At 45.8% G+C, this 27,516-nt stretch overlaps 1 protein-coding gene across 1 annotated transcript in view; it reads right to left on the reverse strand.

Annotated features, from left to right (window-relative positions):
• Positions 1 to 11,200: 11,200 nt before the first annotated feature.
• lman2 (lectin, mannose-binding 2) overlaps positions 11,201 to 27,516 on the reverse strand; it is a 36,473-nt gene continuing 20,157 nt past the window's right edge. The window contains exons 4-9 of the mRNA XM_067996552.1: positions 25,722 to 25,801; positions 19,726 to 19,887; positions 15,636 to 15,750; positions 14,835 to 14,954; positions 13,319 to 13,536; positions 11,201 to 11,819 (exon numbers count right to left, since the gene is read on the reverse strand). Of these exons, the coding sequence (XP_067852653.1) occupies positions 13,376 to 13,536; positions 14,835 to 14,954; positions 15,636 to 15,750; positions 19,726 to 19,887; positions 25,722 to 25,801 (638 nt within the window). The 3' untranslated portion in view covers positions 11,201 to 11,819; positions 13,319 to 13,375. The remainder of the gene's footprint in view (positions 11,820 to 13,318; positions 13,537 to 14,834; positions 14,955 to 15,635; positions 15,751 to 19,725; positions 19,888 to 25,721; positions 25,802 to 27,516) is intronic.

A 27,516-nucleotide genomic window follows, 5' to 3' on the forward strand; every position in this document is an offset into this window, starting at 1 on the left:
TTAATATATTACCCCCAACCCCATGAGCCCTTATCTTGTGTAACAACCTCTTGTGTGGCACCTTATCAAATGCTTTTTGAAAATCCAAATATACTACATCCACTGGTTCCCCTTTATCTACCCTGCTAGTTACAGCCTCAAAAACTAATAGTTTTGTCAAACACGATTTCCCTTTCCCTCACCACCATCTTCTCAAGGGCAACTGGGAAGGACAATAAATGTTGGCCTTGCCAACGATGCCCACATCCCATGAATGAATAAAAAAAAAATAAAACCATGTTGACTCTGCCTAATCATGTTATGATTTTCTAAGTGCCCTGGTACCACTTCCTTAATAATGGATTCCAGCATTTTCCCAACGACTGATGTCAGGCTAACTGGCCTGTAGTTCCCTGTTTTCTCTCCCCCTCTTTCTGGAATAGCGGGGTTACATTTGCTACCTTCCAATCCACTGGGACTGTTCTAGAATGTAGGGAATTTTGGAAGATCACAACCAATGCATCCACTATCTCTGCAGCCAGTTATTTTAGAACCCTAGGATGTAGGCCATCAGGTCCTGGGGATTTGTTTGCTTTTAGTCCCATTAGTTTCTCCCGTACTTTTTCTCCACTGATATTAATTAGTTTAAGTTCCTGTTGGAGTAGGGTTGTGCCAAACCATAAGATCTTTGATCAGAAAAACATTCTTTGAATGACTGCTCTACTTTTCTGTTCTGAAACGTGGCCAGTTGCCTTTCTCCCAGTACCAACTGTGGTCTTCTGGCCTTGTTCTCAATTCATCTGGTACCAAACTGACTCCAATAGGGCTAATCAAACTCCCCACATCCCCCCCCCACCCCGGGCTCTAAAACAGATTAACTGGTCATTCACCTCAAAAGATGCTTGTTGACCAATATAAGTGTCACTAAGGGGGCGATTTTAACCCCCAAGAATAGGTGGGTGGGATTGAAAATAGTTGTTTTTTGGGTCGTGACCACAACCCGGCTCCACTTCCGGGTTTAATGTGGGCGTGTAAAAGTACAGGCTTCCCACTGGGAATGCAAAGTCCAAAAAGTTTGCAACCCAAAAAAAACTATTTTCAACCCCCACCCGCCGCCAACCCACCCGTTAAAATTACCCCCCAAGTGTCAAAATAATTCATTAGATGTGTATAAATGTGCATTACATTCATTATATGATCCAATGTTTGGAACATTTGAGAGAGATGGGATAAGGCGCCAAGCTGAAGCTTTGCTGTAAGAAACACATCAAATCTACAAGAACACTCTTTAAAGTGTCACTTCTAATCCTAGGTTATAAATTGAGCTGTTATTCAATATATTGGTAAAAAAAAATTCATTTTACAAGTCCCTTGGGAGCAGTTTTGCCTCCAGCTTTCTGCGTCCCTTGTCGAATAACTTTCCCGCTAAGTTTCGAAAGTGTTCAATGAATATGCAAAATCTTGCAAAAAAAATACCAAGATAGAAAGGAGCGATGGAGGTCACTCTGCCTGTGCTAGTTCATCCACCTAAAAACATCCAGATTCTGTCCCCTTCCCACCCCATCGCAGCATCCAACTGTTTCCACGGTCCTTGCCTCCACCACCTCACCAGGAGACCAAATCTTGATCATTCTGTGAAGAACTTCCTGCTTTCAGAGCTAAATTTACCTATCATCATCATCAGTTTGAACTTTCGAAGCAAAGAAGCCCAAGTCTCTCAGTCTTTACTGATGACTCAGTTCTGTGACGCTGGGCATCAGTCTCGAAGCTGCTGCTTCTCCACACCTCCTCCGAGGCCTTGAATGTCTCCCCAGGTAACTCCGTGACCAAACCTGGTCGCAGCGCTCAAGGTGCAGTCTGACCAGAGCACTAAACGTTTCTGCACAACATTCTCCGACTTATAATTACTGATTTAGTAGTGAGAATGTGGAACTCGCTACCACAAGGAGTAGTTGAGGTGAATAGCATAGATGTATTTAAGGGGAAGCTAGATAAGTACATGAGGGAGAAAGGAATAGAGGTGTATGTTGATAGTGTTAGATGAAGTAAAGAGAGTGGGAGGAGGCTTGTGTGCAGCATAAACACCTGCATGGACCTGTTGGGCCAAATAGCATGTTTCTGTGCTGCAAATTGTATGTAATTTAGCAAAGTAGTTTAACAATCTATTTGCTTTGTTGATTGCTGTTCCACAGTATGTTAAGTATCAAGTCTGTAACACCCCTGTACCATTTTCAACTTCACTCTTAGCTAGTTCAACAGCAGTGTATGTCACCCATTTGTTTTTCCCAAACTACGATACTGTATCTGCATTTAATTCATCAGCTACTATTCTGCTCACTTTGATTGTATCTAGTTCTTCTTGATTGCACAGAGCAAATAGGCTTTTATAATGGGTCTGCTTCCAACAGGCAACAACAACTTGCATTTATAGAGAGCCTTTAACATAGTAGAACATCACAAGGCGCTTCACAGGAATGTTATCAAACAAAATTTGACACCGAGCCACTTAAGAAGATATTAGGACAGGCTTGGTCAAAGAGGTAAGTTTTAAGGAGCGTCTTAAAGGAGGAGAGAGAAGTAGAAAGGCAGAGAGGTTTAGAGAGAATTCCAGAGCTTAGGGCCTAGACAGCCGAAGGCACGGCCGCCAATGGTGGAGCGATTAAAATTGGGGATGTGCAAGAGGCCAGAATTGGAGGAGCGCAGAGATCTCGGAGTGTTGATAAACCCAGCAATTACAGGCCAGTCAGCCTAACGTTGGTGGTGGGGAAACTTTTATAGACAATAATCCAGGGCAAAATTAATTGGCACTTGGAAAAGTATGGACTAATAAATAAGTCAGCACGGATTTGTTAAAATACATCATGTTTGACTAACTTGAGTTCTGTGATGAAGTAACGGAGAGGGTTGATGAGGGTGGTGCAGTTGATGTGTATATAGACTTTCAAAAGGCATTTGATAAATCCTAGTATCATAGTAGGTACAGCACAGGAGGAGGCTATTTGGCCTGTCGTGCCAATGCTGGATCTTTGAAGATCTATCCAATTAGTCCCATTCCCCCACTCTTTCCCCATAGCCCTGCAAATTTTTCCCTTCAAGTATTTATCCAATTCCATTTTGAAAGTTATTATTGAATCTGCTTTCACCGCCCTGTCAGGCAATGCATTCCAGATCATTACAACTCACTGTGTAAAAATGTTTCCTCATGTCGCCTCTGGTTCTTTTGCCGATCATTTTAAATCCATGTCCTCTGGTTACCGATCCTTCTGCCACTGGAAACAATTTCTCCTTATTTACTCTATCAAAACCCTTCATGATTTTGAACACCTCTTAAATCTCCTCAACCTCCTTTGCTCTAAGGAGAGCAACCCCAGCTTCTCCAGTCTCTCCACATAACTGAAGTCCCTCATCCCTGGCACCATTCTAGTAAATCTCCTCTGCACCCTCTCTAAGGCCTTGACATCCTTCCTAAAATGTGGTGCCCAGAATTGAACACAATACTCCAGCTGAGGCCTAACGAGTGTTTTATAAAGGTTTAGCATAACTTCCTTGCTTTTGTACTCTATGCTTCTATTAATAAAGCCCGGGATCCCATATGCTTTTTTAACAGACTTTTCAACTTGTCCTTCCGCCTTCAAAGATTTGTGTATGTGCACCCCCAGGTCTCTCTGTTCCTGTACCCCCTTTAAAATTGTACCATTTAGTTTATAATAAAAACAAAAAATGTTGGAAATACTCAGCAAGTCAGGCAGCATCTGTGGAGAAAGAAACAGAGTTAATGTTTCAGGTCGATGACTCCATCAGAACTGGATTTTGTATCTAAAAAGGCAAATCGTATTTTGCGTTTCATATATAGGGGCATTGAATATAAAAACAAGGAATGAGTACAAGACATTGGTTAGGTCACAGCTGGAGTACTGCATGCAGTTCTAGGCACCCTATTATAGGAAAGGTGTTAGAGCCATGTAAGGGGTACAGCGAAGATTCACTCAAATAATACCAGGATTGAGAGCTTGTAGTCACTGGTGTAATCTAGGGAAATGCAGCAGTTAATATGCACACAGCAAGGTTCTACAAACAACAATGAGCTAAGTGATCAGATAATTAGATACAGCACCCAAAAACGATGGTTGAGGGATAAATATTGACCAGGATACCGGGGAAACTCCCCTGTTCTTCTTCGAATAGTGCCGCGGGAATTTTTACGTCCACCTGAGGGGGCAGACGAGGCCTCAGCCTAAAGTTTCATCCGAAAGACGGCACCTCCGACAGTGTAGCATTCCCTCAGTATTGCACTGAGTGTCAGCCTAGATTATATGCTCACGTATCTTGCGTCACAACCTTCCGACTCAGAGGCGAGAGTACTACCACTGTACCAAGGCTGATACCTAGGTTTAAGTATGCGCCTTTTAAACCCAGTTTGATTCTGCACAGTTACACTCCATGTGGTGTCAGACTGAAGCAGTGTGAGACCAACCTCTTGCAAGGAGTCTGGCACCACCTGAGCAAATATTTATAAACCATAGCATTAATATGAACTGGAGACCGATTCACAGGGACGCTAAAATTGTACTGTAAAAGGCACCTTAAATAGGCTCTGGTACATGTGTATAAAAAAATACCATGTATATTAAACTTAAAATTCAACCTTTGGTTCTAGGAACATAGGAACAGGAGAAGGCCTTTTAGCCCCTCCAGCCTGTTCCACCATTCAATGAGATCATGGTTGATTTATGACCTAATTACATATACCCACCTTAGCCCCATATCCCTTAATACCTTTACTTAACAGAAATCTATCAATCCCAGATTTAAAATTAACAATTGAGCTAGCATCAATTGCCGTTTGCGGAAGAGAGTTCCAAACTTCTATCACCCTTTGTATGTAGAAGTGTTTCCTAACTTCACTCCTGAAAGTCCTGGCTCTAATTTTTAGGCTATGTCCCCCTAGTCCTAGACTCCCCAAATAGAGCTGAACACAGCACTCCAGGTGCGGTCTAACCAGGGCTTTGTATAGCTGTAGCATAACTTCTACCTCCTTGTATTCTAGTCCTGTAGGTATAAAGGCCAGAATTCCACTAGCCTTTTTGATTCTATTCTGTACCTGTCTATGCCATTTTAATGATCTATGTACATGGACTCCTAAGTCTCTTTGGACCTCCATTGTTTTGAGCTTTTCACCATTTATAAAGTACTCTGATCTATCCTTTTTAGGTCCAAAGTGGATGACCTCACACTTGCCTACATTGAAATCCATTTGCCAGTTTTGCCCATTCAATTAATCTATTAATATCTCTCTAATTTTATGCTTCTATCTACACTGCTTACAATGCTGCCTGTGTGTCATCGGCAAACTTAGATGAATAAAATCAGATTAACGGTACAAAACAAAGTTTTAAAACAGCAAGTGACATTTTTGTGCAATAGTTGTGTACAGTTTCACTGCAGAGTGTGTCAGATTGAGTGATCATCACTCAGTCAGTGATCCCAATTTCAATAAATGCATACACTTACCCACACAGCAGCGAGTATAAACAAAGGAATTTGTCTAATTTGCCCCATTTCACCTCCTCAGAATAATACAGACCTCCTTTGTCTTCAGGTCCATTGTTCCGATGGGTAAATGCCGGGCAATTCTTGCCTGTGGTTTTTTAAAAATGTATTTTTCTCAGTTTTCTCTCTTCCTCTCCTAAAGATGTTACATGCTGGGGATTCAAGGGCACTGGGCAGCCCCTACTCCCTATTTTAATTGCTTGCGCTCAACCTGAGGTACGTTAGTGCTGGGGAATGGAACAGGAGCTTCGAGCTCTCAGGCCAGGTTCAGCACAGCAAGATGCAAAGTAAAGTTCTCTCTACTCTGCCCCAACAATGCGCCTCAGCCCCAACCTCAGCATAGTGCCCCCAATCACACCAGTGTGACATTTGCCTACATTAACAGCGACCGCACATCAAATGTAAGTAAAGCATTGGGACGCGTGAGGATATAAACACCAGTTCTTGTTTTCCCACTGCCCAGGCCAGCCATCCTGTGGCTCCGAGTGAGAATAACGATTAGTGCCGAATTTGAGAGAGTTTTGTAATGTAGGAACTGGACTGAGACTGACCAAACTCATTTCACGTAGGAGGCTTACAGCCAGTACAGCCATCTGCTTGGCTCGATTTGAACTTCAGCCCTAGAGGTGAAAGGCCAGTGTCCAGCCCACTGAGCCACCCCGTTCCCCAGACCAGTGGCACCGGTCTTAATAGGCCGCTGTTCACGTGAAAACCTGGACATGGTGTCAGCAGCCCACTTGACCGCTGAGGACATCACAATCGAGCCCAATCCAGTCCACGCACGCACACAGACCAAATGTCACTAGACAGCATGCAGGAGCAGAAACCCTGGATAACCCACCCTAAGGGCACTGAAACCAATTTTATAGCACCCTTGCCACCATCACCTTGTTTGAGATAAGCACAGACCAGCTGGGCAGCATGGCTCCACTGATCAATGGCCACCGAGGCAGGTCAGTGCCAACTTACTCCCATACGTGGCAGAATGGCTGGCACCAGTCTAGCAATATGGCGATCACCTCCTCACTCGACTGAGGTTGAAGCATGCCAACCCAAGACCAGAGCTCGTGACCCAATGGGAGTAGAGTTGCTCCACTGAAGTACCCTCGGTGCAAGGCATGGCAGAGGCAAAATCTGAGAGAGCTTTCAGAAACTCCAGAATCATCTCGCACCTCGACACAACGTTCGAAAATAGGTCAGAAGGGTCTTTAAAATTCCGAAGGGGTTCAATAATAGACCACTTGCAGGGGAGACCAAAACTAGGGGCCATAAATATAAGATAGTCACTAATGAATCCAATAAGGAATTCAGGAGAAACTTCTTACCCAGAGTGGTTAGAATGTGGAACGTACCACATGGAGTCGTTGAGTCGAATAGCATAGATGCATTTAAGGGGAAACTAGATAAGTACATGAGGGAGAAAGGAATAGAAGGATATGCTGATAGGGTGAGATGAAGAGGGGTGGGAGGAGGCTCATGCGGATCATAAACCCTGGCACAGAGCAGTTGGGCCGAATGGCCTGTTTCTGTGCTGTAAAATTCTATGTCAAGATTCAGTGCAGCTTCACATTCCTCTACTGTCTTCTTGTGAGGCTTGAACACTTAAGTGAGCTACACCACAAAAAGGCAGAGCTTCTGAACTTAGTCACTTCTGACATATTTCACTGCAAAAACAATGGAATAAACCCAACCCTCCACCAGATTAATATGAACATAAGAAATAGGAGCAGGAGTAGGCCATCCGGCCCCTCGAGCCTGCTCCGCCATTCAATAAGATCATGGCTGATCATCTACCCCAACGCCATTTTCCTGCACCATCCCCATATCCCTTGATGCCTTTAATATCTAGAAATCTATCTATCTCTGTTTTGAATTTACTCAAAGACCGAGCCTCCATAGCCTCTGGGGTAGAGAATTCCAAAGATTCACCACCCTCTGAAGAAATTTCTCCACATCTCAGTCCTAAATGGCCTACCCCTTATTCTGAGACTGTGACCCCTGGTTCTAGATTCCCCACCCAGGGGAAACAGCCTCCCTGCATCTACACTGTCGAGCCCTGTAAGAATTTTGTATGTTTCAATGAGATCACCTCTCATTCTTCTAAACTCTAGAGAATACAGGCCTAGTCTACTCAATCTCTCCTCATACGACAATTCCGCCATCCCAGGAATCAGCCTGGTGAACCTTCGTTGCACTCCCTCTATGGCAAGTATATCCTTTCTTAGATAAGGAGATCAAAATTGTACACAATACTCCAGGTGCGGTCTCACCAAGGCCCTATGTAATTGCAGTAAGACATCTTTACTCCTGTGCACCAATCCTCTTGTAATAAAGGCCAACATACCATTTGCCTTCCTAATTGCTTGCTGCACCTGATTGTTACCTTTCAGTGACTCATGTACAAGGACACCAAGGTCCCTTTGAACATCCACATTTCCCAATCTCTTACCATTTAAAAAATACTCTGCATTTCTGTTTTTCCTACCGAAGTGGATAACTTCACTTTTTCCACATTATATTCCATCTGCTATGTTCTTGCCACTCACAGCCTGTCTATATCCCCTTGAAGCCTCTTTGTATTCTCCTCACACTCACATTCCCACCCAGTTTTATGTCATCAGGAAACTTGGAAATATTACATTTTGTCCCCTCATCCAAATCATTGATATAGTGAATAGCTGGGGCCCAAGCACCGATCTCTGCAGTACCCCACTAGTCACAGTCTGCCAATCTGAAAAAGACCCGTTTATTTTTACTCTGTTTTCTGTCTGTTAACCAATTCTCAATCCATGCCATTATATTACCCCCAATTCCATGTGCTCTAACTTTGTTCACCAATCTCCTGTGTGGTACCTTATCGAAAGCCTTCTGAAAATCCAAATACACCATATCTACTGGTTCCCCCTTATCTATTCTACTAGTTACATCCTCAAAGAACTCCAATAGGTTTGTCAAACATGATTTCCCTTTCATAAATCCATGTTGACTCTGCCAAATCCTATTATTATTTTCCAAGTGTCCTGTCATCACATCCTTTATAATGGATTCTAGCATTTTCCCTATTACTGATGTCAGGCTAACAGATCTGTAGTTCCCTGTTTTCTCTCTCCCTCCTTTCTTAAATAGTGGGGTTACATTTGCTACCCTCCAATCTGCAGGAACCGTTCCAGAATCTATAGAATTTTGGAAGATGACAACCAATGCATCCACGATCTCTATAGTCACCTCTTCCAAAACCCTGGGATGTAGATCATCAAGTCCTTGGGATTTAATCGACTTTCAGTCCCATTAATTTCTCTCGTACTATTTTTTTTACTAATACTAATTTCCTTCAGTTCCTCATTCTTGCCAGACTCTTGGTTCCCTAGTATTTCTGGGAGATTTTTTGTATCTTCTTCCGTGAAGATATACACAAAGTATTGTTTAATTTCTCTGCCATTTCCTTATTCCCCATTATAAATTCTCCCGGCTGTCTGTAAGGGACACACATTGGCCTATTCAGTTCAAGGGTGTAACACTAAACTAACTGAAGAAACGAGGAATAAATTTGCACTTATATAGCTCCTTTCACGTCCTCAACACGTCCCAAAACACTGCTCAGTCAATTAATTACTTGTGAAGTGCAGTGTTTTGTAGGCAAACTCAGCAGCCAATTTGTCCACAAGGTCTCAGACAGCAATGAGGTAATGACCAGATAATCTGTTTTTGTTGGTGTTGGTTGAGATAAAACATTGGCCAGAACACCAGGGAGAACTCCCCTGCTCATCTTCAAACAGTGCCACAGGATCATTTACACCCACCTTATAGGGCAGATGAGGCCTCGGTTTATCTGAAAGACGACACCTCCGACAGTGCAGCACTCCCTCAGTACTGCACTGGAGTGCCAGCCTAGGCCATGTGTTAAAGTCTCCGGAGCGGGGCTTGAACCCATGACCTCCTGACTCAGAGGCACGAGTGCTACCACTGAGCACTTCAGGATAAGATTACGCAATGGCCTACTCCTCGAGTAGATATATAAAATATAACCCCCCTCCGCCCCACAAAAAGATATTTTTTGTTACTTAGTAAGAGAAGAATCATTCCATGTGGTGCTTTGTTTTCTGCACAGGCTCCTTACCTTTAGTTTAGAAGGTTGAGGGGTGATCCAATCGAGGTGTTTAAAATGATTCAGAGATTCAATAGAGTAGACACAGAAACAATTTCTTCTGGTGGGGGAATCTTAAAATTAGAGCGAGGCCCTATAGGGGTGGAATGAGAAAGCACTTTTTCATGCAAAGGGCAGTGGAAATTTGGAACGCTCTCCCCCAAAAGGCTTTTGATGCTGGGGAGGGGGGGGGGGGGGGGGTCAATTGAAATTTTCAAGACTGAGGTCAGTAGATTCTTGTTGGTTAAGTGTATCGAGGGATATAGGGAAACGGCAGATAAATGTAGTTGAGGTACAGACGATCGAATAGAATGGCAGAACGGGTTTGAGGGGCTGAATGGGCTACTCCTGTTCCTATGTACCATTTGCGCTGCTTCTGAGGCTGGCGTAGCAACATGTTAAATTCTGTGCTTAGCCACTGCGTCCCAGCAATTCACCTTCCGTCACCAGTGAAGTGTTATTTTTTGCAGGGGGGGGGGGGGGGGGGGCGGGGGTGAGATGGTCAGCCACTGCGAGGCAAGGTTTAATTTGATACAAAAAAAATTCACACGGATATGGAGGATCAGGTCGCCAAAGGGTATTCTGTTAAACCAAACAACTGGAGGGAGGAGTGAATTGGCAGGCGTGCTAAGAGGGGGCCAACTGTTGGGTGACTTGTGCTTGCAGACTGTCAGTCAGCAGACTGAAAAGCAACAAGAGAACGCAAAACACCTTCCTGCCGTATACGAGAGCTCCTATTTCAGCACATCCTGTTCATCACAGTCTCGGCCTCAAAAGAGCCTTAGAAAGGTGTTCAAAATTATGAGGGGTTTTGATAGAGTCGATAGAGAGAAACTGTTTCCCGTGGCAGCAGGGTCAGTAAGCAGAGGACACAGATTTAAGATAATTGGAAAAAGAACCAGAGAGAAGATGAGAATTTTTTTTAATGCACTGCCAGAAAGGGTGGTGGAAGCAGATTCAAAAGTAACTTTCTAAAGGGAATTGGATAAATATTTGAAAAGGCAAAATTTGAAGGGCTATGGGGAAAGGGCAGGGGAGTGGGACTAATTGGACAGCTTTTTCAAAGAATTGGCACAGGCACGATGGGCCAAATGGCCTGCTTCTGTGCCGTAACATACTATGATCCCCCACACCCCAGTACTCCTGCAGGTTGCAGAGATATCAGGAAGTCCTCCTGCCCCTCAACCAGCTTCTCCTGGGACAGCGAGCAGGAACGGCAAGCGCCAGCTGGCTATTTGACAGTGGTGGAATAATAGTCTCCTCGGACATCAACTTGCTTTCCCACCGGAGCCAGTGGACAGGAATCGGGAGCGGGAATCCTGGCTGTGGATCCCACAGGCAACTAGGTAACGCTTGTGTGGACAGAAGGGTTCGAGGAAACCTGGAGAAAATGGACAAGAGCACTGGGTCGTCTGGCCTTTTCCAGACTTGGTGTTTTCAAGAAAACAAGTTTATAAAATTGAAATTAAGCTTTTGGAGAGTGGGTGGGGGGAGTAGGAGAGAGGAAAAGCTCCAGACAAAAGGCAGTTATAAATTAACTCTGTTTATTTCCATCAGTACCCACCACACAAAGTTGCTCCTTACATTCCAGTTTACGTTATTGTAACTAAGTCACATGTGAATACAACTTGTGTTCTCCCCCACTCCCTCAATGATGGTAAACGTCTTCATATCCCAATATTTAGAACCTTCTATCCACAGCCCAATTAGAAGAAGCATTGTGAACCACCCACTACTGAATGAGCTGTCAGGTTAAATGCAGAGACCCCTCTCCCTCCCCTCCACAGAATAGTGCAAATTAAGAACACACATTAGTTCATTAAAAGCTGACCAGTCAGTGACGATTGAATTCCTGATGGCAGTTGACTAGACAGATACAGAGGCTCGTGTGAATCCATGAAAACAGAGTCAAGGTCGTTTTATCCTTCCGACATGGTTTTGTATCGAGTTAGGCTCTGCACTGGCGTATTTTTTTTATTGAGGTGACAGACTGAGGCCCACAGTGCACGACCCCACACCGAGGATAAAGAGAGATGAGGTAAATCAGGAGGCGGTGGTTAGAAGACGCCAAGTTTGGGTTTTAAAGGCCTGGCACTCGGAGGAAGGGAAGGCTGCAGGAGGTGAGGAGTTCCACAGTTTTGAGGTCCTAGGGAAAGAAGGAGTTAAGAGCAGATGACTTGAAGAGTCTTGATTTGAAGACAATGAAGAAGAGGAGCACATGGAGCTTTAGACAAAGATGAATGTTTAGAGGACCACACACACACACAGCGCGAAAGCACAAGAAAAGAAAGTAGAAAGAAAAAGATTCATTGCAGGACATTAAGATTGTAGCAAAACTCACTGACTTGCGATCAGCTGCAGCTGACGGGTTACTGGAGTTTGCTAGACTTATCCAAGACGACATGTTCAGGAACTACACTGCAGCCTGATGCACATCTCTCTCAACTGTCCCATTCCAAACGGTGCCACCAAAATCCGCACACAAGACCCCCCCCCCCCCCCCCCCCCACCACAAAGTCATAAACACACAGTGCTGCAGCCCCTAAAGTCAGCTCCACCCTCTTGCACTCCGCAGATCGACAGAAACGATTCACAAGTGACGGGATCCCCTCACGAGAGGCATTCCGCTTTCAACCGGCAAATCACAACTCGGTTGAAGGGAGACCGAGAATAGATCTGAGCGATGGCAAAAACAAGCCTAACAAATTGCATCTCGCGGCCCCTCCAAAGAATGGAGCGTAACATGTAGGCAGGGAAGGAGGGAGGGAGGCAGACCGACCAGGAGACAGAGACATGCAGACAGACCGGGGGACAGAGACACACACACAACAACTTGCATTTATATAGCGCCTTTAACATATTAAAACATCCCATGGCACTTCACAGGAGCGATCAAATGGAACTTGACACCGAGCCACATAAGGACAGGTAACCAAAAGCTTGACCCAAAGAGGTAGGTTTTTAGGAGGGTCCTAAAAGGTGGAGAGGTTTAGGGAGGAAATTCCAGAGCTTAGGCCCTAGGCAGCTGAAGGCACGGCCGTCAGTGGTGGAGCGATTAAAATTGGGGATGCGCAAGAGGCGAGAGAGAGACCCACAGAGAGAGAGAGAGACCCACAGAGAGAGAGAGAGAGAGAGAGAGAGAGAGAGAGAGAGAGAGCCCCGAGAGAGAGAGAGCCCCGAGAGAGCCAGCCAGAGGAGAAACAGACAGCCAGAGAGAATGACAGAGATACAGACACAGACACTAATCTGGTGTCATTGATATACAACCACACAGTATCAAAGAATACAGCAATTACTTATCGCACCTTTCGACCGTACTCAAACACACTTAAGCCCACACATTTGAAAACAGGAAGGGTTCCGACGAGAGAGGATCCAGTTCAAACAAGCTTAACATCTTCAGTAAAAGAACAATTTCAAAAAATCAAAATCATATGCATTTTCAACAAACAGGTCAGTAAAAAAAAAAGGAAGCAGAGCCCCTTGTCTGGTATATAGTGACTGGGGTAGGTAGCTGAGAGATATCCGGTCACTCCCCTCCCTACTCATCATCTCAAGCTCCACATCATCTCTTATAGAAATATACGAAAATATTTTTGATCTCTATTCCCCTTTCTGGATATAAACTCCTCGTGTCGTACAAACCATCGTGTAGAAAAAAAAACGCTTCACATTTTAAAGGCCCGCTGCGGCGGTTTCTGTTCAGTAGAATCGTCTGTTGCGCTCTTGGCGTTTCTGGAAGACCACGGCGCCCACCACAGCGCACACGACAATCCCGAGCAACGCGCAGAGGAGGAGCAGGAAGACCTTCCAGCCAGTCAGCGGACCGCTCCGGAAATTTCCCGTCGGATCGTCAACGTTATCTGGAAGGCAAAAGGAAGGCGAAAAGGTCACGACCCTTGGATGTCCATGGCACCTTTTAACACAGGAAAATGTGCTAGTCTCCTCTCCTCCCCACCCCACCCACCGGGGCACTTCACAAGAGGCGGGATCAGACCTTAATGGACGGCGAGCCAAGGGAGGATATATCAGGAGGAGGGCGCGTGACCCGTGATCTTCGGAAGGGGTGGGTTTTAAGGAAGAGAGGGAGGCAGAGTCGGCAATCGTGGGGCAAAGGCAGGGGAGGCACAAGAGGCTAGAGTTAGAGGACTGGAGAGTTTCCGCGAAGGAGGAAGCGGGGGATTGCAGTGCTAAAGAGTGATGAGAATGTGGAACTCGCTACCACATGGAGTGGTTGAGGCAAATAGCATTGACGCATTTAAGGGAAAACCAGATAAGTACATGAGGGAGAAAGGAATAGATTACATTGATAGGGTGAGATGAAGTAAGGCTTGTGTGGAGCACTAATACTGGCATGGACCAGTTGGGCTGAATGGCCCCTTTCTGTGCTGTACATTCTATGGAGCAGGTTACTAAGATAGGGAGGTCACAGAGGGAATTAAAATCAAGTTCATTAGGTTGAGGAATATCAGTGTTGAAGAACAAAATAGCTTTCCCTTTTCTGCACCGAAATATCAACATCAAGCATCCCGGGTCAGGTACAGCACTGAGTGAGAAGACTCAGGTGCTGAACTACAGACAGTTTAGGGTCAGAGGCTTATAACCACTAAGAACTGGCTTAGACAGCCACATACTCATTTAATTTGAGGCAATGGAGCACTGGGAACCAATGTAGATCAGAGGGGACAGGGGGTCATTTGCGAGCGAAAATTGATGTGTCGAGGCCACGGGCAGCAGAGTCTTGGACGAGCTGAAGAAAAAAAGGTCCAAAATGAGACAAAAGCCCAGTGGAGAAATGCACTGTTAGGTGTGACACCAGGTCATGGGGACCAGTGGGGCCCAGGGTGGTGGATGGGGAGGAGGAGGAGGAGGCAGCAGCGATGGGAGCCACTAGCCACTGGAGCAATGATAGGGCGATGGGAGTGGGAGATGCACAAGAGGCCAAATTGGAGGAGCAGAGATCTCGGAGAGTTATAGGGCTGCAGAAGGTTACAGAGATTGGGCAAATCCACCTCCCTTTCAGCCATCAAGGGGAACCCCCATTGAAAACATCTAACAAGTCCAAGGATCAGACAGTAAAAGACACTTTTTCCTTTTCTGTCCAATATCTTTGCCTCCCTACCTCGTCCCCTCAAAAAGAAAAAAAGGGCAGTTTACGAACCTTTAGGAGATTTCAGGAGACTGACGCTGGGCTCGATTTTCTCCCAATCTATGTTTTCGTCCTCTGGCGAGTGTTCCACGGTCAGCTGGTAAAGTTTCATTGAGATAACATCGTGGTTGTCTGAAAGAGAACCAGCAGTTCAAACCCAAACAGATTCAAAGCACCTTCCCATCTAGATTATTCAGGTAAGAAGGGGGGGGCGCGGGGGGAGGGGGAAAAAAGAGAAAGGGGGGGGTGCCCCGGAGGCCAGAGACAGGGGGAGGGGGGGGAAAAAGAGGGGTGAGAAGAGGGAGGAGCAACGGGAGGAGGATCTGGGGAAGGGGCGGGAGGAGGAGGAGGGGTGGTGGAAAGAACATTTATAGAACGCCTTTCACGGCTTCAGGATGTCCCAAAGTGCTTTACAACTAATTAAGTACATTTGAAGTGTAGTCACTGTTGTAATGTAGGAAACACGGCAGCCAATTTACACATAGCAAGGTCCCACAAACAGCAATGAGATGACGACCAGATAACATGCTTTAGCGATACTGGTTGAGGGATAAACACTGGAGAGAACCGCCCTACTCTGTTTCGAAATAGTGCTGTGGGTTCTTTTGAGGGCAGACAGAGCCTCGTTTTAATGTCACATCTGAAAGACGGCACCTCCGACAGTGCTGCACTCTCTCATTACCGCACTGGATTGGCAGCCGAGATTACGTGCTGAAGTCTCTGGAGTGGGACTTAAACCCACAACCTTCTGATTCAGAGCAAGAAATAAAGCACAAGGCAAGGAGGTTATAAAACAGAGGTGCTCGCTCCTACCTGACAAGTCTCCAGTGGCTGCAGACGCACCGAAGAAATACCCAGTGGGCAGACGGACCCCACTGATATCGATGCACTCTTTCCACTCATTCTTGTCTTCGACGTCTATCATCACCTGAGAGAACGGGCAACAAAATATAAGCAACTGAGGAAACGGGCAATGGCAATTTCTACTGAACCCCACCCCCCATCGTGTCAGAAGAAAATATCGATTACTGCTGGACTTTTAACTGATACGACTGACTCTACAGGTACATTGACACCTTTTTTTTAATTCTGTTTCGGGACAGTGCTATCGCTTGCCCCTCTTCCCCCTTCAGCACTCTGTTACACAGCCTCTGTACTGCTGCTGGGCTCCGCTGTACAATACAAAGATTCGGGAGTGCAGTAAACGGGACCAGCCGCCTCCCGTGCTTACTTTGGACGGGCAGCTCCCGAGATCCACGGGCCTTCGGTGCAAGGTCCCCGGGCGCTCGTGCTATAGGCTGCTGCCGGCAAAATGGAAAACTACACGATTCTGAAGGAAGGGTTATTAAGGTGCACTGAGGGAATGCTGGAAATAATAGACTAAGCTCAATTGCTAAATTTAAATCAGAGATAGATAGTTTCTTGGCAACCAAAGGTATTAAGGAATATGGGCCAAAGGCAGGTATATGGAGCTAGATCACAGATCAGCCATGATCTTATCAAATGGCGGAGCAGGCACGAGGGGCTGAATGGCCTACTCCTGTTCCTATGTTCCTTCCTAACTGAACAGCAGAGCAGGCTCGATGGGCCGTATGGCCGGCGCCTCTTCCTATGTCTGACATGTGAGGAATCTTACAACACCAGGTTATAGTCCAACAGTTTTATTTGAAAATCACAAGCTTTCGGAGCTTACCTCCTTCGTCAGGTGAGTGAGTGAAGGGATTTTAGAACCCTTCACTCACTCACCTGACGAAGGAGGTAAGCTCCGAAAGCTTGTGATTTTCAAATAAAACTGTTGGACTATAACCTGGTGTTGTAAGATTCCTTGCGTTTGTCCACCCCAGTCCATCACCGGCATCTCCACATTATGTCTGATGTGGGCTGTACTGTGCTGTGTAAAAACTCCTTATGCAAACTGTAGCATGCATGGCATTTCTGTGCATTTACCTCACCTCTGTACAGCTTGGGATTTGTTTTTATGTCTGACATACCAACTGTTTTCAGTATCATAATGGATGGGTGGCCATCTCCTACAAACGGTCCAGAATAAGGACTCGCCATATCGGAACAGCCATTGTGCAATAGTGTTTGATACTCCCCTCAAAGCATTCACTCCGGGCTAGGGGACAGTTCCCACAGGCACACTGGCAGCCCTCCATGACCTTACTCAAGTGACCATTCTTCACCTGTGAGCCCAGGTAACAAGTTAGGAGCAGGCTATTCAACTGTGGAGGAAGGCATCACAGCCGAGCCCGACCACGTTCTTACCCCACGTACACAGACGTTACTGGATTGTGATTGGGAATGGACACCCTGGCTGATATTCCCTCTGTCTAACCCAGGAAGTGCTGGCGCAAATGAAGGTGAGATCAGCAGAGGATCAAACTGATACCTTCTCATCTACGTGGCTCAGGACGACACCACGAAGCACTTTCACTAAACTTTTGGTGAGCTGATAAGAATAGGAGTTAATATAGAAAGAACTTGGATCTTTCTTGATCTCAGGAGGTCCCAAAACACTTTACAGTCAATGAAGTACTTCTGAAGTGTAGCCACTGTTGTAATGTAGGGAAATGCAGCAGTCAATTTGCACGCAGCAAGGTCCCAGAAACAGCAACGTGATAATAACAGTTTATCTGTTTTAGTGATGTTGGTTGAGGGATAAATATTGGCCAGGATGCCAGGGAGAACTCCCCTGCTCTTCTTCGAAATAGTGCCACGGGATCTTTTACATCCACCTGAGAGGGCAATTTAACATATCACCTGAACGGTGGCACCTTCCGCCAGAGCAGCGCTCCGTCAGTACAGCACTGGGAGTGTCAGCATAGATTTTGGGCTCAAGTTTCTGGTGTGGGACTTGAACCCACAACCCTCTGACTCAGAGGCAAGAGTGCTACCCACTGAGTCACGCCTGAGAGAGACAGATGATGATTTTAACCTCATGAGTAGAACTCTTGTAAGAAGCATCTTGCACTGTGAGAAGCAATAGAGCTCACTTGATGGCTGAGTGGGTAAAGGCACTGCCCGGTGTTGTGTTCAGCCACACAAAGCAGATTCAATCCCTCAATCCCAATCCAGATTCAATCCCAATCCAGATTCAATCCCAATCCAGATTCAATCCCAATCCAGATTCAATCCCAATCCAGATTCAATCCCAATCCGTGCTCCAGAGTTGAATGTTCCTATGTGCTGAGTTAGCTGATCTCAGCAGGGGGGTAGGGGAGGACACTACAATTATCCACTGGGCTAGGGAGGAGGCAAAAGATTAGCCAAGTGTTACTGCTCCCCGACTGCTATCAAGCATTCCCTGCTGGAACGTGAGAGTATATCTAAGGACAGGACCAGGCTTCGCTGTGATACTCGCCCACAGTTTACAAGTACTGTTGGTGTCTGTATAGCCACACCCTTACAGGAACCAACATCTCCAGGAGAGGAGGGGGGAGGAGAAAACAAATCAAGATTACCCTACCTGCCACAAAACCGATGGCTTTATCAGTGTTGGCCATCAGAATTAAACCATGGAATAGGGTGCACAGTACGAGTTTACGCAGCAGCTGATCAAGAAACTATTCAGCAGCAGCAGAGTTTACTCAAGCCAACTCCAGTGCACAGGTGCCACACGCACAGTGCCAGCTGCAATTTCTCGAGGCAAATCGCCAACCTCAAACCATTATCCCATGGCAAATCGCCAACCTCAAACCATTATCCCATGGCAAATCGCCAACCTCAAACCATTAGAGGGAGGCACCCAATCCTCCGCAGGGAGGGGGGGAGGGGAGGAAGGAGAGTCGCACCACCCAGAAAATCAGCTCTAGACCACTGCCTGCCCGCCACTTCTCCCTAAACCCAAGTGGGCACCCTGAAGACCGGCAGAAAGTTAAAACACTGAGTTCATTCCCACTGTTTTTGAACACAGCATTTTGATGCTGCGATAGCTGCAGCTTTTCAGCATTTGTACTGTCCACGGTGGGGGAGGGGCCGCGCTGGGGTGAAGCTCGTCTCCAGTTTCATCAAAAGGAATTTCCCCCACTCGCAGCTCGATAAAGAAAGCTCCTTGCGACCCAAGTCAGTTAATCGGCTTGGGAACAGGCTGAGGAGGAGGGAAAGAAAGTTCCGGGTTCGCTCTCCTGTTCACTATCCAGTGACCCCTGTTGGAAAAAACCTTGGGGGTTGGATGTGGACACAATCTAGCTCGGTAACAACATTTCTTCCGTTGCCCCCCTCCCCCTATGGAGACTGACCTATTCAGGCCCACTGGTAATAGTCATTTGGATGAGGTATTGGAGGTGCTGCAAAGAACCTCCTATGAAGACGAGTCAGTTCCTTCAGGAGCGGAGGCCAAGGGGTGGTGGCTTAACCCTTGGCCTGTATACAGGCCTGGGATGCACAGACACTAAACAGCACTGAAATGTCAGTCTACAGAGAGGGAGCAGAGGAGATTTACCAGAATGGTTCCAGTGATGAGCGGCTTCAGCTATGTGGAAAGGCTAGAGAAGCTGGGGTTGTTCTCCTTAGAGCAGAGAAGGAGAAGGGGAGATTTGATAGAGGTTTCAAAATTATGAGGGGTTTCGATAGAGTAAAGTAGGTGAAACTGTTTCCACTGGTCGGAGAGTTGGTAACCAGAGGATACATATTTAAGATAATTGGCAAAAGAACAAGAGGGGAGACGAGGAGAATTATTTTTGTAAAACTCACAGCAAGTTGTAATGAACCTCCTGAAAGGGTGGTGGACGCAGATCGCAGATACGACTAATTGGATAGCTCTTTCAAAGAGCTGGCACAGGCACGATGGGCTGAATGGCCTCCTTCTGTGCTATATCATTCTATGATTCTACAGCACGGGTGGCAGCCAACTCGTTTGTCAGTAATACTGAAGTTCCCAGTACCGTACTCTGTCACTTACCGTTAATCGGCCCCTGGAGTAACGAACTGCCAAATACGTGTCGTGGTCTACATTTCGGAGTTCTGCGGGGCATCCAGAAAGCTCAGAGGTGCGTCCGTCTTTGCTGTGGTCGTACGGAAGCGACCCATTGTTGACCATCGCCGAGACGTACGGAAATACCCGCTGCAGCGAGACGGTCAGGAGATTTAAAACACACAACAACAATTTGCAGTTATATAGTGCCTTCAACATAGTAAAACATTCCAAGTCGCTTCACAGGAACGTTATCAAACAAAATTTGACACCGAGCCACATAAGGAGATATTAGGACAGGTGACCAAAAGCTTTGTCAAAGAGGTAGGTTTTAAGGAGCGTCTTCAAGGAGAGAGATGTGGAGAGGTTTGCGGGGGGGGAATTCAAGGGCTTAGGGCCTAGGCAGCTGAAGGCACGGCCACCAATGGTGGAGCGATAAAAATTGGGGATGTTCAAGAGGCAAGAATTGGAGGGGTGCAGAGATCGCGAAGGGTTGTAGGGCTGGAGGAGGTTACAGAGAGATAGGGAGGAAGAGGCCATGGAGGGATTTGAATTTTTAAAATCGAGGCGTTGCCGGACTGGGAGCCAATGTAGGTCAGCAAGCACAGAGAAAATGCGTGAACAGGACTTGGGATACGATATGGGCAGTAGAATTTTAGACATCAAGTTTGCGGAAGGTGCAAGGGGGGAGGCCCGCCAAGGGAGAATTGGAAGAGTCAGTTTTGGGCCGCACCAAAATTCAAAAACAGATCACCACTTCAATTACCAAACATTACCAAATCCTTAATCCTTAAAGGCTGAACAAACAGGCTGGGGCTTTTTTCCTCTAAGAGAGAAAACACAGAGGAGACCTAATGGAGGTCTTTAAAATTATGAGGGGGTTTGATAGGGTAGACGTAGAGATGTTTCCACTTGTGGGGGAGTCCAAAACTAGGGGCCATAAATATAGGATAGTCACCTACCAAATCCAATAAGGAATTCAGAAGAAACAACTTTACTCAGAGCGATGAGAATATAGAATTTGCTACCACGGAGTGTTTGAGGTGAATAGCATTGATGCATTTAAGGGGAAGATAGATAAGTATATGATGGAAAAAGGAAGAGAATGTTGATAGGGTGAGATAAAATAAGGTGGGAGGAGGCTGGTGTGGAGCATAAACTAGTTGGGCTGAATAGCAGTTTCTGTGCTGTAAAATTCTATGTATCATATCTGACAGCATGCATAATTAGAGCAGGGTGTCTAACATTTATCCCCACATTAGTGAACCATGGTTTAAATACAATGCCAGTAAAGGAGACTAAAATTAGAAAGAACTTGCATTCACATGCAGCCTTATCACATCTCAGAAATGCCCAGCACATGAACCAGTTTGATTTGTGTAGTCATTTTGTGCACTGCAAAATCCCATGAACAGCAATGAGAGGAATGGCTAGTTAATCAGTCTTTGCTGGTGTTGGTTGAAGGAGTAATGGTGGTCAGGACACTGGGAGAACACCCTGCTCCTATTTGAATGGCGCCAATGGGACCTTTAACATCCACTCGAAGGGGCAGTTTAATGTCTCTTCCAAAAGACGGCACCTCCGACAGTGTAGCGGTCTCAGTACTGGACTGGAACGTCAGACTGTGCATTCTCAAGTGGGGTTTGAACCAGTATCCGAAAGTGCTACCAACTGAGCCAAGCTGACACTAAAGCACTTTCAGATGTCCATCTGAAGTACTGTAGAAATGTAAAGTAACAGTTTAATAGCATTCCTGACCACTGTCACAGCAGAGAGAAAAATGGCACCCCTTATTAAAATGGTACAGTGCGGAAAATTCTCCACATATTAAAATCTCGAAGTCATGATTACCACTTATGGAGCAATTCAAAAACCCAGCTGGTTCACTAATGTCCTAATACTTGCGATTCCAGTCCCACACTATGTGGTTGACTCTTAATTCCACCTGAAAGCGGCATGGGAAACAGTCGGTACAAAGTTCAGCAATAAGGAGCACCATCACCACGTGGACCGCAGCGGTTCATGGAGAAGGCCCACTACCACCACCTCCTTCTCCGGGCAACTCAGGAGGGGTCAGCGACACCCACGACTCCAGTACAAATAAAACAAAAATTCAGCAAAATGGCTCTGTGAAATCTTTGGACTGTGTCCGCCTGAATCCAGCAGTCCAACTCTGGATTTGATAGATTCCAAATGGTGTCTAAAACTAGGGTGAGGTACTGGTGAGTGAGGTCACTGATGCTGGCACTGGTGGCCGCAATTGGAGATGAGAATAAGACTGTGTGACGTACAGGTGATTATTTTTCTGTACGGTATGAATACACTGCACGAGACCATTAATACTCCATAGAATCATAGAATCTTACAGCAGAGGAGGCCGCCATTTGACCCATCGTGCCTGTGCTGGTTCTTTGAAAGAGCTATCCAATTAGTCCCATGCCCTCACTCTTTCCCCATAGCCCTGCAAGTATTTATCCAATTCCCTTTTGAAAGTTACTAATGAATCTGCTTCCACCACCTTTTCAGGCACTCTAGATCATAACTCGCTGTGGAAAAAAAAATTCTCCTCGTCTCCCCTCTGGTTCTTTTGCCAATTACCTTAAATCGGTGTCCTCTGGTTACTGACCTTCCTGCCAGGGGAAACAGTTCATCCTCATTTACTCCATCAAAACCCTTCATGATTTTGAACGCCTCCATTAAATCTCCTCTTAACCTTCTCTGTTCTAAAGGAGAACAACCCCAGCCTCTCCACAAAACAGATTTGAAAGTTCTTTATCTGAATGCACGTAGCATTCGTAATAAAATGGACGAGTTAACGGCACAAATAACTACGTATGGGTATGATCTTGTGGCCATTACAGAAACATGGCTGCAGGGTGACAACGACTGGGAATTAAATATGCCAGGGTATTTAACAATCAGGAAGGACAGGCAGGAAGGAAGGGGAGGTGGGGTGGCTATGTTAATAAAGGAAGGAATCACTGTAGTACAGAGAAATGATATTGGGACAAAGCATCAAGATAATGAAACAGTTTGGGTGGAGATAAGGAATAATAAGGGAAAAAAAACATTAGTGGGCGTAGTATATAGGCCTCCTAATAGTTGCAACTCTGCTGGAAGAAGTATTAATCAGGAGATAGTCGGGGCATGTAATAAGGGAACAGCCATAATTATGGGGGATTTTAATTATCATATTAACTGGACAAATCAAATTGGGCAGAGCAGCCTTGAGGACGAGTTCATTGAGTGCATCAGGGATGGATTTCTTGAGCAGTATGTAACTGATCCTACAAGGGGGCAGGCAACCTTGGACCTGGTCCTGTGTAATGAGTCAGGATTAATTAATAATGTCCTAGTTAAGGATCCCCTTGGAACGAGCGACCACAACATGGTTGAATTCCATATCCAATTAGAGGGTGAGAAGGTTGATTCTCAAACAAGCGTACTGAGCTTGAATAAAGGAGACTATGATGGTATGAGAGCGGAATTGATTAAAGTGGACTGGGAAAATAGATTAAAGGGTAAGACGGTACATGAGCAGTGGTGTTCATTTAGGGAATTATTTTACAACTTTCAAAATAAATATATTCCACTGAGGAAAAAAGGGTGTAAAAGAAATGACAGCCATCCGTGGCTAAGTAAAGAAATCAAGGATAGTATCCGACTAAAAACAAGGACATATAAGGTAGCCAAACTTAGTGGGAGGATAGAAGATTGGGAATTCTTCAAAAGACAGCAAAAAGTAACTAAAGGATTGATTAAGAAAGGGAAGTTAGATTATGAAAAGAAATTAGCAAAAAATATAAAAACAGATAGCAAGAGTTTCTATAGTTATATAAAAAGAAAAAGGGTGGCTAAGGCAAACATAGGTCCCTTAGAGGATGAGACCGGGAAATTAATGGTGGGAAACATGGAGATGGCAAAAATGCTGAACAAATATTTTGTTTCAGTCTTTACAGTAGAGGACACTAAGAATATCCCAACACTGGACAAACAGGGGACTCTCGGGGGGGAGGAGCTAAATACGATTAAAATCACTCAGGAGATGGTACTCAGTAAAATAATGGGACTCAAGGCGGATAAATCCCCTGGACCTGATGGCTTCCATCCTAGGGTCTTGAGGGAAGTGGCAGTAGGGATTGTGGATGCTTTGGTGATAGTTTTCCAAAATTCCCTGGACTCAGGAGAGGTCCCGGCAGATTGGAAAACTGCTAATGTAACACCGTTATTTAAAAAGGGTAGTAGGCAGAAGGCTGGAAATTATAGGCCAGTTAGCTTAACATCTGTGGTGGGTAAAATTTTGGAGTCTATTATTAAGGAGACAGTAACGGAACATTTAGATAAGCATAATTTAATAGGACAAAGTCAGCATGGCTTTATGAAGGGGAAGTCATGTCTGACAAATTTGCTCGAGTTCTTCGAGGATATAACGTATAGGGTGGATAAAGGGGAACCAGTGGACATAGTGTATTTAGACTTCCAGAAGGCATTCGACAAGGTGCCACATAAAAGATTATTACTTAAGATAAAAAATCACGGGATTGGGGGTAATATTCTGGCATGGGTGGAGGATTGGTTATCGAACAGGAAGCAGAGAGTTGGGATAAATGGTTCATTTTCGGACTGGCAACCAGTAACCAGTGGTGTTCCACAGGGGTCGGTGCTGGGTCCCCAACTCTTTACAATCTATATTAACGATTTGGAGGAGGGGACCGAGTGCAACATATCAAAATTTGCAGATGATACAAAGATGGGAGGGAAAGTAGAGAGTGAGGAGGACATAAAAAACCTGCAAGGGGATATAGACAGGCTGGGTGAGTGGGCGGAGATTTGGCAGATGCAATATAATATTGGAAAATGTGAGGTTATGCACTTTGGCAGGAAAAATCAGAGAGCAAGTTATTTTCTTAATGGCGAGAGACTGGAAAGTACTGCAGTACAAAGGGATCTGGGGGTCCTAGTGCAAGAAAATCAAAAAGTTGGTATGCAGGTGCAGCAGGTGATCAAGAAAGCCAACGGAATGTTGGCTTTTATTGCTAGGGGGATAGAATATAAAAACAAGGAGGTATTGCTGCAGTTATATAAGGTATTGGTGAGACCGCACCTGGAATACTGCATACAGTTTTGGTCTCCATACTTAAGAAAAGACATACTTGCTCTCGAGGCAGTACAAAGAAGGTTCACTCGGTTAATCCCGGGGATGAGGGGGCGGACATATGAGGAGAGGTTGAGTAGATTGGGACTCTACTCATTGGAGTTCAGAAGAATGAGAGGCGATCTTATTGAAACATATAAGATTGTGAAGGGGCTTGATCGGGTGGATGCAGTAAGGATGTTCCCAAAGATGGGTGAAACTGGAACTAGGGGGCATAATCTTAGAATAAGGGGCTGCTCTTTCAAAACTGAGATGAGGAGAAACTTCTTCACTCAGAGGGTGGTCGGTCTGTGGAATTTGCTGCCCCAGGAAGCTGTACATCATTAGATAAATTTAAAACAGAAATAGACAGTTTCCTAGAAGTAAAGGGAATTAGGGGTTATGGGGAGCGGGCAGGAAATTGGACATGAAGCTGAGTTCGGATCGGTCAATGCCCTGTGGGTGGCGGAGAGGGCCCAGGGGCTATGTGGCCGGGTCCTGCTCCGACTTCTTGTGTTCTTTAGATTTGTGGTTGGGATCAGATCAGCCATGATCTTATTGAATGGCGGAGCAGGCTCGAGGGGCCGATTGGCCTACTCCTGCTCCAATTTCTTATGTTCTTATGTTCTTATGACTGAAGTCCTTGGTACCATTCTAGTAAATCTCTTCTGCACTCTCTCTAAAGCCTTGACATCCTTCCTGAAGTGCCCAGGTTTAGACATAATACTCCAGCTGAGGCCTAACCAGTGATTTGTAAAGGTTTAGCATAACTTCTATGCGTTTAAGAGAATATTAACAAAAAGCAGGGCACAGAATAAGACAAACAGGGCAGGTATCACCTGGCACTCACATCAGCACTCTCATCATTTGGGTACGTGTCTATGAACAGTCCTAAACCATGGAACTTATCTTTGCTTCCAAACACGGTGCCTGCAAATGAAAAAAAAAAACAGTAAATGGGCATTAATGAATCCATGTTCCCAAACACTGGCTCTGCAAAGGAAAGCAAAAATGGGGGGAGGAATATGTACATCACCAAGAACTCAAAGCACTTCAGTTTCATCTCCTCCTATCCTGAATGTGCCGACCCACAGTTCCGCAGCTCTCTTATCTCACCCGAGTGGCCTTCCTTCAGCATTCTGGACAGGGTTTGCCCGACAGCCTATTCCACCATAGCTCAGGGAGCCCCGCGAGTGACGCCTCAGGGACCCCCACTCCAGGGAGCCCCGCGAGTGACACCTCAGGGACCCCCACTCCAGGGAGCTCCGCGAGGGACGCCTCAGGGACCCCCACTCCAGGGAGCCCCGCGAGTGACAACTCAGGGACCCCCACTCCAGGGAGCCCCGCGAGTGACACCTCAGGGACCCCCACTCCAGGGAGCCCCGCGAGTGACACCTCAGGGACCCCCACTCCAGGGAGCCCCGCGAGTGACACCTCAGGGACCCCCACCCCAGGGAGCCCCGCGAGTGACACCTCAGGGACCCCCACTCCAGGGAGCCCCGCGAGTGACACCTCAGGGACCCCCACTCCAGGGAGCCCCGCGAGTGACACCTCAGGGACCCCCACTCCAGGGAGCCCCGCGAGGGACGCCGCATGAGATTTTCTAATTATCTGGATGGGCTCACTCTTACGAGCAAGCAATTTATGCTATGATTCCACCCTGCCCCCATTAATTTCCTGCCTTGTTCCTGGTTATCTTTATATATGGACTGGACTCTCAGCAACCCAACTCAGATTAAAAAGTTAATGTTTGACCGATATCGGTGGATTCACAGGGCAACAAGCAATAGAATGAATGGCTGGCTTAGTGTGTGAAGTGCCTCACCTGGACTAATAGCTTCATCCTTTACACAAGAACTAGTTTACACAAAGATATCATGGCAACCCAGGCAGTCAAGTGACCACAGGACTCACTGACCAGACCCAGAAAGCAAACAAACAAACAAACAAACAGCAGTTAAGGGACATTTAAAGAAAAAACTAGCTCGCTTAGCTTGGTCACAGCAGCAGCTGAGACCCAGAATTGGGCTTGGGGAAAAAAAATCAGCCATGGCTCCTACTCCCGATTGCTAGCTAGCGTCCACACCCCTCCCCCGCCTTTGCTCAAAACTGCTGCGTGTTAATGTCCAGTGATCAGGATCAGGCTAGGCTGCCATAGTAACAAAAAGCCCTCAGGAAAAGTTGGTTGAAAAAAAATGCAAAACAAGTTAAATTCAAATCCTAAACCACCCAATTTATAATTGGGTCTTCGTGCTTATAAATCGTTTTTTGAGAAGGTGGAAAAGAGAGGGTGAGCAAAGTGATCGAATTAATAAAGTTAAATAGTCAATTTGAAAACTAATGTGGCAATTCAATTGAGAGCGATTGGAGATAAACAAATGCAATGCTGACTTCATCTCATGGTTTAATAAACCCTCCCAGGTCAACCACTTCACTCCTGTCCACTTTAAACATCAGTAGTGATTGTTGGACTTTCTCCATCCTCCAGCTAACATATGTTGAAATTATTTTTCGTCCAATTTTCTCACCTCTACTTATGTGTTAACTGTAGCCCAAAGGGGTGAACTCCCAACAGTCTAACCAAAGGGTTAACTCCCACATACAAAAGCAGGTGAAAGTGGCCAAATGATGATTCTTTGGGTCAA

The sequence above is a fragment of the Heptranchias perlo genome, chromosome 14 (assembly GCF_035084215.1).
Source record: "Heptranchias perlo isolate sHepPer1 chromosome 14, sHepPer1.hap1, whole genome shotgun sequence".
Taxonomy (NCBI): domain Eukaryota; kingdom Metazoa; phylum Chordata; class Chondrichthyes; order Hexanchiformes; family Hexanchidae; genus Heptranchias; species Heptranchias perlo.